This window comes from Canis lupus, chromosome 14 (assembly GCF_011100685.1).
Source record: "Canis lupus familiaris isolate Mischka breed German Shepherd chromosome 14, alternate assembly UU_Cfam_GSD_1.0, whole genome shotgun sequence".
NCBI lineage: Eukaryota > Metazoa > Chordata > Mammalia > Carnivora > Canidae > Canis > Canis lupus.
Genome location: NC_049235.1, coordinates 32,273,746 through 32,291,367, shown reverse-complemented (window position 1 = coordinate 32,291,367; position 17,622 = coordinate 32,273,746). Strand labels below are relative to the sequence as shown.

At 34.8% G+C, this 17,622-nt stretch overlaps 1 protein-coding gene across 8 annotated transcripts in view; it reads left to right on the top strand.

Annotated features, from left to right (window-relative positions):
- Window positions 1-17,622, top strand: part of SNX13 (sorting nexin 13) — a 179,882-nt gene that overhangs the window by 48,476 nt on the left and 113,784 nt on the right. For 7 of the 8 annotated variants that reach the window (XM_038557025.1, XM_038557024.1, XM_038557022.1 and 4 more), the window contains 3 exons: window positions 13,889-14,010; window positions 14,098-14,199; window positions 15,621-15,709. In XM_038557025.1, the coding sequence (XP_038412953.1) occupies window positions 13,889-14,010; window positions 14,098-14,199; window positions 15,621-15,709 (313 nt within the window). Of the gene's footprint in view, window positions 1-7,853; window positions 7,916-13,888; window positions 14,011-14,097; window positions 14,200-15,620; window positions 15,710-17,622 lie in introns of all 8 variants that reach the window. The other variant, XM_038557026.1, reaches the window with a different exon arrangement.

The window sequence follows — 17,622 nt, the reverse complement described above, 5'->3', positions numbered from 1 at the left end:
AAGAAATTTTTGTGAAATATACTAAAATTCCTACTTTAAAAAACCCACTTATATACTACCTCCTCTATAAGAAAATATTTTGGTCCATAGCATTCATTATATTTAAACTACTTGATTTTCTTGGGTGGCCATTTCATATACAGAAATGACTTATTTTTGAGAGAAAGGATTTTATATTTAGAAAGAAATTTGAAATTTCTTCTTCTTCTTCCTTTTTTTTTTTTTTTTTTGATTAAAAGATTTCCTTGCTCGTCTACAGCCTCGAGACAGGAAGCTGTGTGCCCTGGCCATGAGTATGCTTTCAAATCTGAAGGTGTTGTTTTTCAACCAACCGCATTTTTTCCCACTTAGGTTCTTTTTTTTTTTTTTTTTTTTTAATTTTTATTTATTTATGATAGTTACAGAGAGAGAAAGAGAGAGAGGCAGAGACATAGGCAGAGGGAGAAGCAGGCTCCATGCACCAGGAGCCTGATGTGGGATTCGATCCCGGGTCTCCAGGATCGCGCCCTGGGCCAAAGGCAGGCGCCAAACCACTGCGCCACCCAGGGATCCCCCCACTTAGGTTCTTGAAATACAGTCTTGTACTTCTGAGAGTCTTGGACAATAGAGCTTTGCCCTGAGGCTTTTAATGTATTTTCATCTCTGTGCACATAGATATTTCTAGCTCATGCTACCTGTCAGGACTTTTCATCCGTAACTCAGTTAATCCTAAACTTTAGGAGGTTAGTTCCTCAACCTCAGGTCATTGGGGAGACCTGCACTAATGTTTATGATTTGAATAATAACCTATAACCTAACTTATAGAGATAGATTTGAGCTCCTTCTCCCTTAGTATTAACAGAGATGTTTGCAGAGTAGCCAGCCTTAATTACGAGTGTCACTTGTAATTTTCTATGGAACACAGAAAATAAAGTGTAATCAAAGTTCAGAACTAGGATTTTATCTCCTTTATTTCATATATATAACATTATTGAGTATTAGGTATTCATTCTTTCAGATAACTCTTCCATTCAGTCATTGACTACTTTCTATAATAACATCATCCTAATGACTTTTTTTCCTTTTGAAAGATGGGAATAAAAAAAAAAAAAGAAAGATGGGAATAGGTGTTCATTATTGATGTGTCTGGCTGCCTAAATATATATATTGAAATACAACAAATCTTAGTCCTGGAAAGAACTTTGAACTAGTAATTAGGAGACTTCAGTTTGCATCCTGCTCTACTAGTTAGCTATGAAACCATGGGCATATATTTTAAACATTTTGAATCTTGGTTTTTCTCACATGTCAATTGAGCATAATAATACTTGCCCTGTTCCTCACAGGGTTATTGTTGGCATCAAATTCATCTATCCATTCAGCTAATATTTTATGCCTCCTTTTTACCAACCAGGTGCTGCAGATACTACAGTGTGTAAAACAAGATCCCTGATGTATGAGAATAATTATGAAAATGTTTTGAAATTGTGAAGGAATTTAGAAATAAGTTTTTAATGCTCTCCAGCATTTATAATTTCACAACAGAAAAAGTCCAGAGGTATTAAATGGTTAGTCCAAGGCTATCCAGTGAATTGGGACAGAGTCAGAATTAGAATCAGACTGTTCTTAACAGTCTAGTATTCTTTCTTCCATTCCCTACCAGATATATTATGGTCTAGATTTTTCATCTTAATTTTCCTACCTTTTTTTTTTTTTTTACCTTTCATTGCAATGCTCTCCCTGTTTTTGATCCCCCAAACCACCTTCTCTTTACACTTCATGTAATTGTTCTGTTCTCCGCCCCCCTTTGTAACATTGTACACTATAAAGCTGAATATTTAAGTGATTGCAGGAAGAGAGTCAGGTTTCTTCCATCCTAGACTGTTCTGAATTTATATCTTTGCTTTCTCATGGGCCTTAAGTTTTTGGACAAATTAATCAGCCTCTTTTGAGCCTTAGTTTACTCATTCATAAAAGGCTCACAATAACAAAGTTACTTTTGAGGCTGTTTTCAGGCTAAAAATGACATGAAGTGAAGCCCCTCGCATTCAGTAAGGCTCAACGATTGTGCTATCTCTCTGAATGACTTTATTTTTGTTCTGTGTTGGTTTTTTCTATTGCGACTAAAAGGTACATCTTACAGAGTCTCCATGACTGTTTTCTTTGCTAGTATCGAGAAAATTAGGTCTTTTTACAATTTGAGTACTACTTCAGTTGTTCAGTGCTGACTGTTGCGTATGCTCGAACATACAACAAGTGCGCTAAGTTATTATTGCCTTTGTCCTTCAAGTCACAGTCTTGTATAGGGGCCCATGAAGTCCTAAAAGTATATATAGAATTGTTACAGATTTCATTTTAAAAAGGGCCTATCAATCCAGAAAAGATTTAGAACCACTCAGCTCTAGTGTTCATATTTATTCATTACGCTGAGCAGAGTATCAGCATGAAATGAAATGTTAATTTTGAGTTATAACAGGAAGAAAAGATAGACTTAGAGTCTGAAGTCCTGAGTTTTGAGTTTTAGGGCTATTATTAGGCTGTATAGTTTTGAATGTGCAAGACACATAAATTCTTAGAGTCTGGTGATAACCCATATCTTCTTGTCAGGTTATTAGGGTTAAATGACATCACGAGTGAGAGAGTACTTTGTAATGATAACACTTTGTGTTAACATTTTTAGTACCTGTTACTCTATTTTTTTTCAAAGATTTTATTTATTTATTCATGAGAGACACAAGAGAGAGACAAGAGACATAGGCAGAGGGAGAAGCAGGCTCCCCTCAGGGAGCCCGGTGTGGGACTTGATCCCTGAGCTACCCAGGATCCCAGAACCTGCTACTCTAGTAGCAGTTTAGGGATGGAAACCTTCATAGAACACTCTTGATTTCTCTGTCATAGAACCTGGGTGTGAACTAGGCTGCAACGTTAGGCGTTGAATCTGAGATCACCTTTGTATTTTTATTTCTCCTTCAAATACAATATTATGATATAGGACTGAGTCCTGGGAAATATATATTATAATTCTATCTGTACCATTGAGTTATAACATACTTAAAATTTCTTAATATATGTGTAAAATAATAATATTAATACTTGTAACAAACTTAACAATTGTGAGGGGCAAATGAGATGATGTCCAAGAAGCATTTCCTGAAGTATTTGTCAGCCAATGATTATACCAGTGATTATACTTGAGCAAGTTACTTGACTTTCTATGTCTCAATCTCTGCATCAGTAAAATGGGTTAAGTATCCCATGGGGTTGTTGTACTGTTTATATAAAGGAGTAGTGCATATAGAACATCACAGGAAATGTTCAGTGAATGTTAACTTGGTTGTTACTATTTTGGTTATTTATTACCTTCCTAGGATATATACACAGATTCTTTGTCTTAATTTGTTTTGTTTCGAGGGAAGGAGCAGGTGGAGACAAAATTAAAACACTTAAAATGGAGAGAAATAAAGTAGTCATTTGTGTGGTACTGAGAGCAGTTTTTATATAGAGGTAAAATGGACCAGAATAACCGAGGAAGACCTCATGTGGATTGAGGTTAAAGCTGATCTTCAAGAATGGATATGTGGGATAGAGAAAGGGATGAAGGATATAGTAGAAAAGAGCAAAGTTCTGAGAACGGGGATAAGATTAGTGTGGTAGAAGCCACAAGGAAATACAAGTGATCAAGGAACCTTGATCATAGGTGTGAAATGTGGCAACTGTGTTCCTACATCTCTGTTCTCCTTAGCCCCAAGGTTAGCAGGAAGGAGATATAATGGGTTTTCCTGTAGGAGGAGGAAGTATGGTTATGTAGGTTCCTAGTAGATGCACTGTGTTCTTCCTAAAGGGTTTTCCCGTAGGAGGAGGAAGTATGGTTGTGTAGGTTCCTAGTACATGCAGTGGTTGTAATACTAATGATAGCACTCTTTTTGCAACGATGGGGGATATGTTCTGAAAGTTTAACCATTTTTCTTACAACTTTTTGCTATAGAAGTAATAGATCATCTGTTTCTAGACTTGTCCAAAAGGCAGACACAATTCAAATAATGGACATTTGCAACAGTAAAGTTGTACACTCTTGTCACTTTACAAGTTTTCCTTGTAAATGGCAAAATGTTTTCATTTCTTTTGGAAATATAGGAATAGAATTTCTATGTCTTATCACTCTTTAATTTTTGAAGAACTGCAAATTGATTTTCTTTCTTTTTTTTTTTTAAAGATTTATTTATTTATTTATGATAGACATAGAGAGAGAGAGCGAGAGAGAGAGAGGCAGAGACTCAGGAGGAGGGAGAAGCAGGCTCCATGCCAGGAGCCCGACATGGGACTCGATCCCGGGACTCCAGGATCACACCCTGGGCCAAAGGCAGGCGCTAAACCGCTGAGCCACCCAGGGATCCTCTGCAAATTGATTTTCAAAGTAGCTGGATATTCTCACCAACACTATATTACGATGCTTCCATTTTCTCCACATCCTTACTTATACTTGCTTTTATCTTTTTTTCTTCAAGTTTTATTTAAGTAATCTCTGTACCCCACATGGGGCTTGAACTCACGACCTTGAGATCAAGAGTCACATGTTCTTCTGACTTAGCCAGCCAGGTGCCCCATGATTTTTTGAATCTGTCTTTTGAGTTACTGCCATCCTAGTGGGTGTAAATTGGCATTTCCTTATGGTTTTGATTTGCATTTCCCCGATAGGTAATGATATTGAGCATCTTTTCATATGCTTGAGTCATTTATATAGCTTCTTTAGACAATGTCTATTCAGATCTTTTCCCCATTTTTAAATTAGGTTATTTGTAATTTTATTATTAAATGGAGGGTACTATAGTCAGGTTTTGTAAATAGAATTTTATTGGACAGTCACACTGATTTGTTTGTATTTTTGTCCATGGCTGCTTTTGTACCACAATGGCAGAGTAGACTAATTGTGACCCAGATAGTGTGGTTGCAAAGCCTAAAATAGTTGCTCTTTGGCTCATTAGAGAACAAGTTTTCTGATCCCTGAAATAGTATTGTAGTCATTAAGTTTAGGAAGTATTGTTAAACAGATAGGAAATATATTAGAATAAAAATCATGCAAAATAGTGTATGATTTTAGCTATGTAGTAAAAACCTGTAAATATGTATGCAAAGCAAAGAGACTAATGGGAAATATGCTAAAATATTAACTGATCTTTGGATTGTGGATTCATGGCTGATTATAACTGATGCTGAAAACAAAAGAAGGAAGTTACACTTTACAAAATGAGAATGTATTACTTTTATAGCCAGAGACAGAAACATTTGGTAGTGAGCAATAAAGATACCGAGGATGGCGTTTTTTAAACTAAATTAATTCTCTTGTTGCTCTGTTTTATTTTTTTTTTTATTTTTTATTTTTTTTTGCTTATGAACGCGTAAGAATCATCTTTTTCAACTGTAGATGATGTGTTTTGTATAGGCAGCCACTATCCCTTTATTTCTTTGGACAGTGATCTGGAAACTAATGCTTAATATATAGGTTTTTTTGTATGTGATGAAATAGTGAATAGTCAATAAATTCTTGTTGATTGAATTCCCATTTATGACTTTTGCATATTTTTTCCCCACAGAATTTTAATACATTTTAATGTTGGGTCTAGGAATGTTTTCATTTGTCAGGTACATTTTACTAGCAGTTTTGTTTATTAAAATAGTTAAGCATTACTTGAATTTTTTTTTTTTTATAAATTTTTTTTAAATTTTTATTTATTTATGATAGTCACAGAGAGAGAGAGAGGCAGAGACACAGGCAGAGGGAGAAGCAGGCTCCATGCACCGGGAGCCCGACGTGGGATTCGATCCCGGGTCTCCAGGATCGCGCCCTGGGCCAAAGGCAGGCGCCAAACCGCTGCGCCACCCAGGGATCCCATTACTTGAATTTTTTAATTCTTAACACTATACGTAAGAGGATGCACACTTAGCCCTAGGTTGTTTATTTTTTTTCCTTTCCTGTAGATTGATTAAGGCTTCCAGCAATCTGTTCTTTACACTCAACCTCTAAACTAGGTGAGTGTGCTTTATGTGTATTTCTCTTAGTTGTTCATGTATTCTGAGATCCACATCCTTTAGAACATCTGGATCTTTAACTTCTGAGGTATTGGAGCACAGGATGTAGAACTGGACTTCTTATGTAGTGTTATAGTTCACTAAATACCATTTCCTTTAATATTGTTATATAAAACTGCAACCTAAAATTTTTCTCCATTTTTCCAATTTGTTTATAACTTTAAGAGTCAGGAGATTTTGTGTTCTCGTTAAGGTACAGTAAAGAAAACACTGGATTGAAAATTAAGAACCTTGATTTATTTTTTTAAGCAAAACCTTGATGTCACTAGCTATGTAATCTAGAATGAGTAAAGTCTGACTCTGCGGTGATAGGGACTTGTAATTATTTCAGATCCCTTGAAATTCTAAAATACTAGGACTCCCTGGTGAGGTTGGTACTAACCTTGTTTTTTTTAAATTTTATTTTATTTTATTTTTCTAGTCATAGCTTGTCCTCAAAACACGCACTCACATATTCTGTCACACCTTACATTTTGAATACCATTTGGGGAGTTGTTTTTTATAGTGTCTGATGTTGCTAATTAGATTTAATTTACTTAGGAATTAAAGTACTTCTCTAGTCTATTGTTTTACTAGTAGGTTTTAGAATAGGATGATAATAAAGCTTTTATACCTTGTATTATATTTCTATATGGTCAGAAATAAATATAACATTTGTTATATTTCTGTGCTTGACTTCAGACATAGGAGACATTTAGTAGACTAATCTTTTCTTGATGGTTAAATCATATATTAGTGAAAATTTAAAAATTTTTATTTGATTATCCAGATGATGCTATCCTTACAGAATGCAGAAAACAATAAATTTGTAGTTTTAGAAGTCTACTGTAAGTTTTCTGAAGTGTAAATATTTCCACCATGGTTGATTTTAAGCTGTCACCAGGAAGTCACTGAATGTGGAACTAGAAAAGAGAGGTGCGTAATTGGCTCTTCCACTTTTATTTTCTCCCCCAACTGGGAAGAGGTGCAGCCAGTGAAGGGAGCAGACAGGTTTTTAATCACCAGGGAGTGAGGCTTATTTCCTTATGTGGTTGCTAATTTAGCTCTTATAAAAGAGGAATTTTCCATATGTATTTGAGGATTATGATAGAGAGCAATAGAAAATTTCATGTAACTTCAGGAATGTTGTGGAAAAAAAGTTAAATCTATTACTTACTTTACAGTCTTATTTTTTTCCCTCACAACATTCCTGTGCCTAAAAATATGCTTGAATTAAATTTCAGGCTGAAACATGATACTGTAACTAAGTGTTCCCTCAAAGTCTCCTGAAGAATGGAAACAAGGTTTATGTATTTTAGAGTATATCCTTTCTAATAATGAATTGTTAGGGGGAAGGTTAGTGCCTGATACAATGGCTAAAGGAAGAAGGGATTCTTTAGCAGACAAAAAAAATAAAAAATTCTCAAAATTGCTTGCTTATTAAAATATATCCAGAAAAACTAGGAATTTTACTACAGTAGAGATTTTTAAAAATACCTAATTTTTATATAGAAAATGAACTCCTAGGAAATTAATACATATTATTATAAATTTATGTGATTGGTTATTTCCTTTATTGATTAATATATCTTTAAAACGTCTTTAAATATGTACGTGTGCGTATATGTCTACATATCTGCACTATACAGTGTACAGTGCCATTCTTACTGTTTTCAAATACGGTCTTAGTCATTTCTGAGAAAAAATAGCGTGATGTCAGGAACATAACATTTATTATAGGATTGTTTCTATGAGAAGTCAGTTTTTACTGTTATCATTTTGATATAAAAGACCTTTTGTAGGAAAAGTATTCTGCCAAGAATGGGAAGATTACGTTTACTGCTAAACAGCTACCCATGTCTTTAGTCAGGTAAGTCTACTACATGGTGATCCTTGCATATACCATGCTCACTCTTCTTTTTTTTTTTAATTTTTATTTATTTATGATAGTCACCCAGAGAGAGAGAGAGAGAGAGAGAGGCAGAGACATAGGCAGAGGGAGAAGCAGGCTCCATGCAGCAAGCCTGACGTGGGATTCGACCCCGGGTCTCCAGGATCGCGCCCTGGGCCAAAGGCAGGCGCCAAACCGCTGCGCCACCCAGGGATCCCCATGCTCACTCTTCTTTTATTCATTCCTATATCCTTTTTTTCTCTTGTTTGATTTATATTCATTAAGACTTGTTTTAAGTGTGGTCTCTTAATCCTTTAAAATTACAACATATTGCTTAATTTACCTCTACTTTTGTGTGTGGTTATCGTCAACAAAATTTTAAGCTACTTTTGCCATGGTTCCGATTCACTACTGTAGTAGCAGTTCTCTTAATTACTTCAGTTAGCCAGTATTCTCCATTCCCTGTGGAAGACACACTCATACAGACTCATGCACCTGGCATTAAAGCTAGGTGAAGAAACTACTTTGTAGTACTTCTGTCCACTTCTGTTCCCATCTTTTAAGCTTTAGGTTTCTGGGTCCTGCCCCCAGAAAATCTGATGCACTTGGTCCATAGGGTGAGTTGAACATGTGTGATTTAGAGGAGAAAGTTGACCAAGCATGATAAAAAAAGTTGTATTTGTTTCTGAACCCATGTATACCAGTTATACTTTTTATTATAATCATCATTTAATTTATTCCTACATAGTTGGAAGAAGTACGTGAATGGCAAGGTAGTTTCTATAAAAACTAAGTCATTGGTTTTGAAATTTTACTCAAGCTAGTTGCTAAATAGATTGCAGTTGAGTCAGATGTGCAGAAACAATCAGGTGTGCAGATGAAATATTGGTGTAAAGTCCTGAAGGACTCTGCATTCAGATTTGTTCACAAATGTCTTTAGTTGTCATGCCATTGAAAAGAAACTGGCCACCATAACTGTTGCAGTGTTGTAATGTGACAAAAGCTGCATTAATATCACTTGGCAAAACCTTAGTCAAATAAAAGGTCTTAGTCTTATATTGAAAGATTTATATGATTTAAGTTAAAATGAGATATATTCATGATTCCCTCTTTTGGTCAGATATTTTGATTTACTAACCAGTTATCAGTTTTCCATGTAATATGTCCGTGTGTGTATGTGTGTGTGTTGCACATGCTACAATGGGTATTCAGGTAATACAATCATGGATTCTTAAAGCTCTAAATGTCCTTAGAGAAAACAAACTCAGGGAAGTGATGTGACTTGCTGAATTTCACAACAAATGAAATGGTGAATCTTTTACTTGAATTAAAGACATAGTAGCCAATCCAGTGCTCTTTTAGAGAAATACTTAGTGATTTTGGTGTGTTTTTTGCATTACTGATGATGAGCTGTACACTGCTTAGCATAGATGGGACCAGTGAAGTAATTTATATAATCTCATTGTCCGCCTATATATTTGGGATATTTATTGCATATTTTTGGTATTAGCATTAAGTAGCTTGGGGATTTAGAAAGGTAAAAAGGGCTCCTTACTTTATATTCTTTTGCAGAACTTTAAGAAGTAAAGAGGAAACCGTTATGTGCATCTCATGTTGCATTTCTCTAGGCACCTACTTACAGTGTTTTGACCCTGAAAGAGGAATCAGTAAATCAATATCTATTGAGTGTCTCCAATGTTCAATACATTATTTAGCCATGTGAGATAGCACTGTGGATAAAATGAACACAGAATAAAACAGACAAAGTCTCTGGCTTCCTAGGATTTTTATCTCAGCAGTTGAATTTATCTCTAGCAGTTGGATTATTTAACTCTAGGTTTTAAGTGCTCTAAAAAGTGAAAAAAATTGGTACTGTGAGAGTGTATAACTGGAGATCCATACCTAGTCTGAAAGCATATGGCAGAGAGAGAGAGGGATAAGGGGCAATGAAGGCTGCCATGTGGAATAGACATTTTAGGTAAACTCTAAAGTAAGTGGGAATTGTTAAGTGAATGTGGGGAGAGAAGGGAAATGTGTGAAAAGTGGGCAAGGGTGAGCAAACTTGGCAGAGGGATTAGCTTGTCCAGAGGCTCTGAGATAAGGGGCATATGTGAGAAATGGAAAGAAAGCCTGTGAGTTAGCAGAACAGAAAGGAAAGAAGAGGGTAGAACAGATGGTGATGAGGAAGTAAGCATGGTTGTCCTGGGTATGCAAGGTCTTAGAGAAAGTATTCATGCTTAGCCCTTAGATCTAAAGGGACTTCTTGAAGGGTTTTTGAATCTCTTATTTTGTACTATCATGTTTGTATTTTTGAAACGATCACTCTGGCTGCTCTATGGAAAACAGAATGGAGGGGAGAGAAAGGTAGATGTGGGAGACCATCTAAAATAAAAGGCTAGAATCAAAAGATGAATGGATAAAGAAGATGTGGTATATGTATACAATGGAATATTACTCAGCCATTAGAAATGACAAATACCCACTATTTGCTTCGACGTGGATGGAACTGGAGGGTATTATGCTGAGTGAAATAAGAAAATCAGAGAAGGACAAACATTATATGGTCTCATTCATTTGGGGAATATAAAAATTAATGAAAGGGAATAAAGGGAAAGGAGAGAAAATGAGTGAAAATATCAGTGAGGGCGACAAAACACGAGAGACACCTAACTCAGAAACGAACAAGGGGTAGTGGAAAGGGAGGTGGGTGGGGCGTTGGGGTGACTGGGTGACAGGCACTGAGGGGGGCACTTGGCGGGATGAGCACTGGGTGTTATGCTATATGTTGGCAAATTGAACTCCAGTAAAAAAATTAATAAAGTAAAATAAAAGGCTAGAAATAGAATGCTGGCATTAGGGATGGAGATAAAGGCATGAAAATACATATTCAGAGAGATATACTTTATAGTTTGGTTTTTGCTCTTGTACTTTAATGAAACTTCATTACTTGTTTGCATTCCTAGTTAACTTTCATAATTCTTGCAATTCTGTCAAGATACGTAAGCTTCAGGGGTCTGCTATAAATATTAGATTTTCAAGGTAGGGTTAGAATATATTATTCTCTTGGTCATATAGGAAATAACGCTCTCCTGTATTTAAGTTGAGGAAAGGAAAGTTTACAGTAGTAATAAAATGAAGGTATAGGTAATAGGATTTATTGTTTTTTTTTTTTTTTTATTAGAGTAGGAATCATGCGGGGGAATAATACTTTAAACAAAGTGAAAAAGAGCCTTGACAATAAAGGTGCCTGGATGGCTTAGTCAGTTAACATCCAACTCTTGATTTGCTCTGTGCTTGGTGTGGAGGCTGGTTGGGATTCTCTTTCTCCCTCTCCCTTTGCCTCCCTCCACTCTTGTGCTAGGATATGTGCTCTTTCTCTTTCTAAAATAAATAAACCTTAAAAGAAAAAGAGTGTGGATGACTATAGGCATAATTCAAGAATAATTGATACTAAGAGCTCTAATAGAAAGCTACATGTGGATAAATAGAAGAAAGTGTGGCTGTAAATTGAATGACTCTTTAATTGATTTTTATATTCATGGTTCACTTACTAGATATTTATCATAATCCTCTAATTTTAGGAAGTACTTCACTGTCATCAGAATATTTTCAAATTATGTTAAGACAAACACTAGAAATTGTTAGTAGATGTTTTCCTAGTTTACAAAGGGAAGCGATGTACTACTATTTTTATCTTCCTAACCTAGAAAAGTTCCTTTAAGACTTAAATTAGCACATATTCAGTGGAAGTGAGTCAAGCAAAGGGAAAATAATGATCTTGGGTGGAGATACAGAATACTGTTGTTACTGGTTTTCTCCACCCTCAACATACTTGTATATTGAAAGTAGAAATCCCTATTTTAAATTTAAAATGAATTTTATGTATTTGCATTGCTTGTTTATTTTCACTTATTTTTTTTTTAAGATTTTATTCAGAGAGAATGAGAGAGAGAGAGAGAGAGAGAGAGTCGGAGACACAGGCAGAGGGAGAAGCAGGCTCCATGCAGGGAGCCTGACGTGGGACTCGATCCCAGGTCTCCAGGATCACAACCCAGACTGCTGGTGGCGCTAAGCCGCTGCGCCACGGTTTCTGCCCTTCACTTATTTTCAATGTTATATCTTCTCTAATGAGTTGAGATGGGTTTAAAATGCCTTCTAAAATTAGTAAATTTTATTTTGTTTGAAAATTTCAGTAAATTATGTAATCAGCATTATACTACAAAGCAAAACAGATGTAGTTTGAAAAATTATTTATTCAGCTTTCTTCTAAATTTGTTAGAATGACCCTTTTATGGATAAAATGAGTAATAAATTAGTATTATTCAGTTGGTATATAGTAATGAATTATACCAACTGAATTCTGTTGTAAAATTTTTAGATGTGGATGATTTTGTACAAATAATTCATGTAAAGAGTTTTGAAAGATATGTATACAAATTATGATTTTTTTTTTTTTAATAAGAGAATACTCTAGAGACTGCTAGATTTAAGTTTTTATTTTCGGCTTTTTGTTGAGGCTGAGTATTATTACCAAAGTTAGTATATGCTTATATACTATGGCACTTAAAGTAATCTAAGTAATGTTAACTCCTCAGATCCCTGACTGCAGGTTCCCTTTTTAATGTTAATTTGTTTTTGTGTTCATGTACTTAATAATTTACTGTTTATTCCCACATATGTAACAAAAAGTGCATATAAAAATATTGAGTGTAAATAACGTGTTTTTATTTGAAAACAGGCATCTGTTATGTTCCTCGATGCCATCATCAACTTCAAGTTTTCTCTCAAAATGTGACAATAATCAAGTTAATTCATTCACTAGCTTTTTTATTATGTATGTATGTATGTATGTAAATAACATAGCAAATTATAGTATGTTTTTTCTTTGCTTCTCTATTGGCCAGCATCTTCATGAATAGATTCTTTTACCTATTTGGTATGTTCCTAAAAAGGCAAATTAATTTGGGTGCTAATTTAAGGAAAATTGGACTGAAAAAAACATTTATTTAAAAATATCACTTAGTCCAAGGAGAAGTGTAAACTCTTTTTGGCTTATCTGTTTTCTTTGTTATCTGTTTCACTGATGTACTAAATTAGCAGTGTTTCTTGAGATTTGTTCCTTTTAAGATAGAATAATAGGTAACTTAATAAAATTAGTAATCACTTTTTTCATGGGTAGTATGTATCATACTTTAAGCCATTTCTGTGTGACTATAATTATTTTGAGTGGTTAAGTTTTTAAGTTGTAGTATCTGCAAACAGAAACCACTTAGACTCATACCAAAGAAATTTTGTTCAGAACTTGGGCTACATAACTAAAGAGAAGAATATAGAGAATTCAGAAAGCATTCAGAAGGAACCAAGAAATGTCTCAAATGCTCTTTTAAAAACAAGCAAAAACGGGATCCCTGGATGGCTCAACGGTTTGGCCCCTGCCTTTGGCCCAGGGTGTGATCCTGAAGTCTCAGGGCTCCCTGCATGGAGCCTGCTTCTCCCTCTGCCTGTGTCTTTGCCTCTCTCTCTTTGTCTCTCATGAATAAATAAATAATAAAAATCTTAAAAAATAAAATAAAAGCAAGCAAAAACATTCTGAATCCCTAATGTATACTCTGTCTGAGGTGAGAAATTACCCAATATACCTGTTGTCAGACTTATTTTAGGTTTAACCAGAAAAATTTTTTTCTTTATATTTTAAGCACTTAGATAATAAGCCTTAGGCACATGAAATACTTCAAATAATATTGTTCAGCTACTTTGTCAACTAGATTTGATATACCTTGGGTTATGTGAAAAGGAAGGGCTAAGATGTAAGAGTAATTAAGTAAACAAAATCTCAGTATGAATAAATTCAGTCTCTGATAATCCTGTTATTTAGGAGTCATTAAAATGAATTTATACTCTTTGATTAAAAAGCATTTGTATAATGCTTTTATGTAATGTGTTTTTTATAAGGTCAAAAGAAATAGACTGGCAACCTTATTTTACTACACGCATTGTAGATGATTTTGGCACACACCTACGAGTATTCAGAAAGGCTCAACAGAAGATAACAGAGAAAGATGAACAAGCAAAAGGTAATATCTTTATTCCCTTTGAAAATTAGGACTTTAAAATCTGTCTTTCTTTATCATTCTGTATGTTTTGTTCTTTTCTTTGTACAGGTACAGCGGAAGATCTTGTGGATACCTTCTTTGAAGTTGAAGTTGAAATGGAGAAGGATGTTTGCCGCGATTTAGTGTGCACTTCTCCCAAAGATGAAGAAGGTTTTCTTTTCAATTTAACTCTTTGGATAACAGTGACTATTCAGATTGGTTAGAGACAAGTTAGCAAAGCTGGGAACAAAATAAGGGTAAAGGGTGAAATTATACTTACAGGATAGGTAGCATGGTATAGACAGTGTCACTATTCACCTTATTTTTTAATTCTTAAAAGTATTTTCCAGATTTTCTCTTCTTGAAAGGTCATCTTTAAAATTAAAAGGTGGTGATTAAAAATTATTTCTCTTTTAAAATATAGCAAGCACAAATATTTTATCATTGTAAATTTACTTTTTATGACCTATGGTAATTTATTTTCTCTTTGAATTTGTCAATTCTTCAAGAGTATACCTGTATATCCTAAAATATTTTCTAAGAGAATGAGTATAAATATTTTAAATATAGTTTATGGAGTCGAATGGGCGTGGCTTTTCTTTGTGAGAGGTTAGACTGGATAAGCTTTAGTTGAGGAGGTTATGTTTTCCTAGTTTTGCAGTCTCTCAGAAAGAGTCTTTGCTACTTGGCACGTTTTTGATGAAAAGGATCAGCTATATAATTACATTCCCAGGAAGTGTTAGCATATGAAAAACTACAGAGAAGTATTTCTAGTTGTGGAAATTGTCTTCCTTGATTTTTAAAATGTGCTCTACTATTTGTTTTCCTTTCTTTTCCTCTCCCCTCCTTTTTTTCTTCTTCTTCTTTTTTTTAATTTTATTTATTTATTCATGAGAGACACAGAGAGAGAGAGAGAGGCAGAGACACAGGCAGAGGGAGAAGCAGGCTCCATGCACCGGGAGCCTGACATGGGACTCGATCCCGGGTCTCCAGGATCACGCCCTGGGCTGAAGGCGATGCTAAACTGCTTAGCCACCAGGGCTGCCCTCTTCTTTTCATATTTACTGTGCAGTTCAGTTTTTAATTGCCATTTCATTAGCACTGACATGAAATAATAACTAAGTATAAGAAATAGATATAGTGATGTGCAGTACTTCTATATAAATCGAGCCCTCATGTATTAGTAAAATAGAAGAGCATACACTTTTTCTTTTGTTATTACCTATCAAGATAATGGAGATTCTTTCTTGTCAGGTATACTTTAGAATATGCAAATAACTTCTAAGTATGCAAAGATACTGTGTAGTAGAAGTGTAGAATAAACTAAAATTGGTACAACTAAAATTGTTTTGGGGAGAACACTTTTATAATTGAAGTTTCTCGATTCAAAAGATAAAGATGAGCAGAATGAAATATATTAGTTTAATGAATGAAAAAATTTAATGAATACTGATTTGTACTAATTATTAAAATAATAAGCTGCTATATATAAACAGGAAGCTACTTATTTCTGCCTTCATGTGTTTTTAATCACAAATAGGTGGAGATTTGATATTTTCTAATGTTATTATAGCTACCTTTTTCATTTCTAGGATTTCTAAGGGATTTGTGTGAGGTCTTACTATATTTATTGCTACCTCCTGGAGATTTCCAGAACAAGATCATGCGATACTTTGTCAGGGTAAGTTTAAACTCATATCAAATAAATGGGTATAAAGAAACTTAGAGTAGTAATCCTCAAAATATTTGGTTTCTGGACCCTGTTAAATTCTTAAAAGTTACTTAGGACCTCAAAGAGCTTTTGTTTACATGGGCTTTATTTATCAATATTTACTGTGTTATAAATTAAAATTAAGAAATTTTGAAAGGCAAGAGTATACAAGCACACATTCCATTAGTTGATTGATACCATCACACCATCATGTTCCTTTTTGAAAATATCACTGTGCACTTCTTATATCCCCCAAAGGTCCCTAGACAATATTTGAGAACTACCTGATTTAGAGTTAGGTATTGGGATTTTGGTTATAATAAAGATATGTTTTAAATTTTACTTAATATAGTTTTACCTCTTCCCATACTGGAATATAGTTTTACCTATAACTATACCGAAATAAGGCTAATTAAAATAACACTTCTGGATAGAAACTTTAAAAAAAAGGCAGTTAGGCAGCTAAGATTCTGCTTCTTACAATTAGAAAATGAGTTGGGATGAGAACCGTATTCTTGGACTTATTATTCCTTCTATATAGACATTGGAATAGAGTTCTATATATAGATGTAGAGGAATAACATTTTTGTTTTGACTGCTGGTTATGATGGAGAAATGCTACTTAGCTACAACCCTTATGCTGGTTGAATGGGTAAAATCAAAGTTTCTAATTTATATGAAAATGAATGCTTAGGATCTTCTTAGTCTTCCGTCCAGCAAAATAGATACGAATTCCTAAGGTGTGCTTTGATGCTTGTATGTTATTATTTAAGCAATAGTACACAATTTCTTGGTACCTACCTAAGTCAAGTTCAGCACACTTATATAAGTAGGGTAGTGGTACTGTGAATTGAGTAGAAAATGCTTGATTTTGATAGGATATGTCTGATATTTGCGTTAAGATATGTATTGTTAAGACCCATTATTTGGGCTAGTCATTATCAAGGCTGGTAAATACATGTCTATCACTGAATTCACATCTACCACTGAAGGAAGGTTTTGTATTTGGCAGCAGAATCTTTGTCTACCCGGTAGGCTAGCCAGCCACTGCTGGGCAGTGTCTCAGCAACTTTCACATGGCTGACAATCTTTTCCTTCTTGAAATTTTGTCTTTTCTTGGGTTACATGTCCTCACTGTCCTGATTTTTTTCCTCCTTTGGTCTCCTTTTTAGTCATTTTTATATGCTTTAACTGGTCTTGTATTCAACTTTAAATTAGTTCTGGGCCCTCTTCTTGCTCACCTATTCCTGTGGCTTTAAATACCATGCAAGTGCCAGTGACTTCAAATTTATATCTTTAGTTCAGACTTTCCTTCTGAGCTCCAGGCTCCTCTGACCAGCTGCCCACTGAAATTGCCATTCGATTGGCTCACCGCCCTTTTAAACTTTAAATGTCCAAATGGAAATCTTATTCTTGTTTCCATGTCCTGTGTTGCCTTTTAGTCCCTTCTTCATGCTATTAAATGCTATGACCATCCAGCAAATATTTCACATCTCGAGTTCTTCCAGAGGTTTGCAAGGCCATGCATGATGTGGCTTTGTTTACCTCTCCAGCCTTTGTACCGTGCAGTCACTGTATTCCCCCTGTACTGGTTTCTCCACAAATGCCATTTTCTCCCCACCATAGGGCCATTGCAAACTTTTTTCCTGCTTAGAATGATTCCACTTATTCTTTTGGCTAAATTGTATTCACCCCTCATACCTCACTTCCTAAGAGATGCCTCCCCTGACCACTCATTCTAAGATTCCCCTCATAATTTCCTATTGCTATAGGTAAGTACACAGTTATTTTCCCTCATAGCATTTACCATATTTAAAAATTATAATTTGGTTTTTGTGTTTACTTACTTGATGCTTCTTTCCTCCATTAGTACTGTAAGGCCC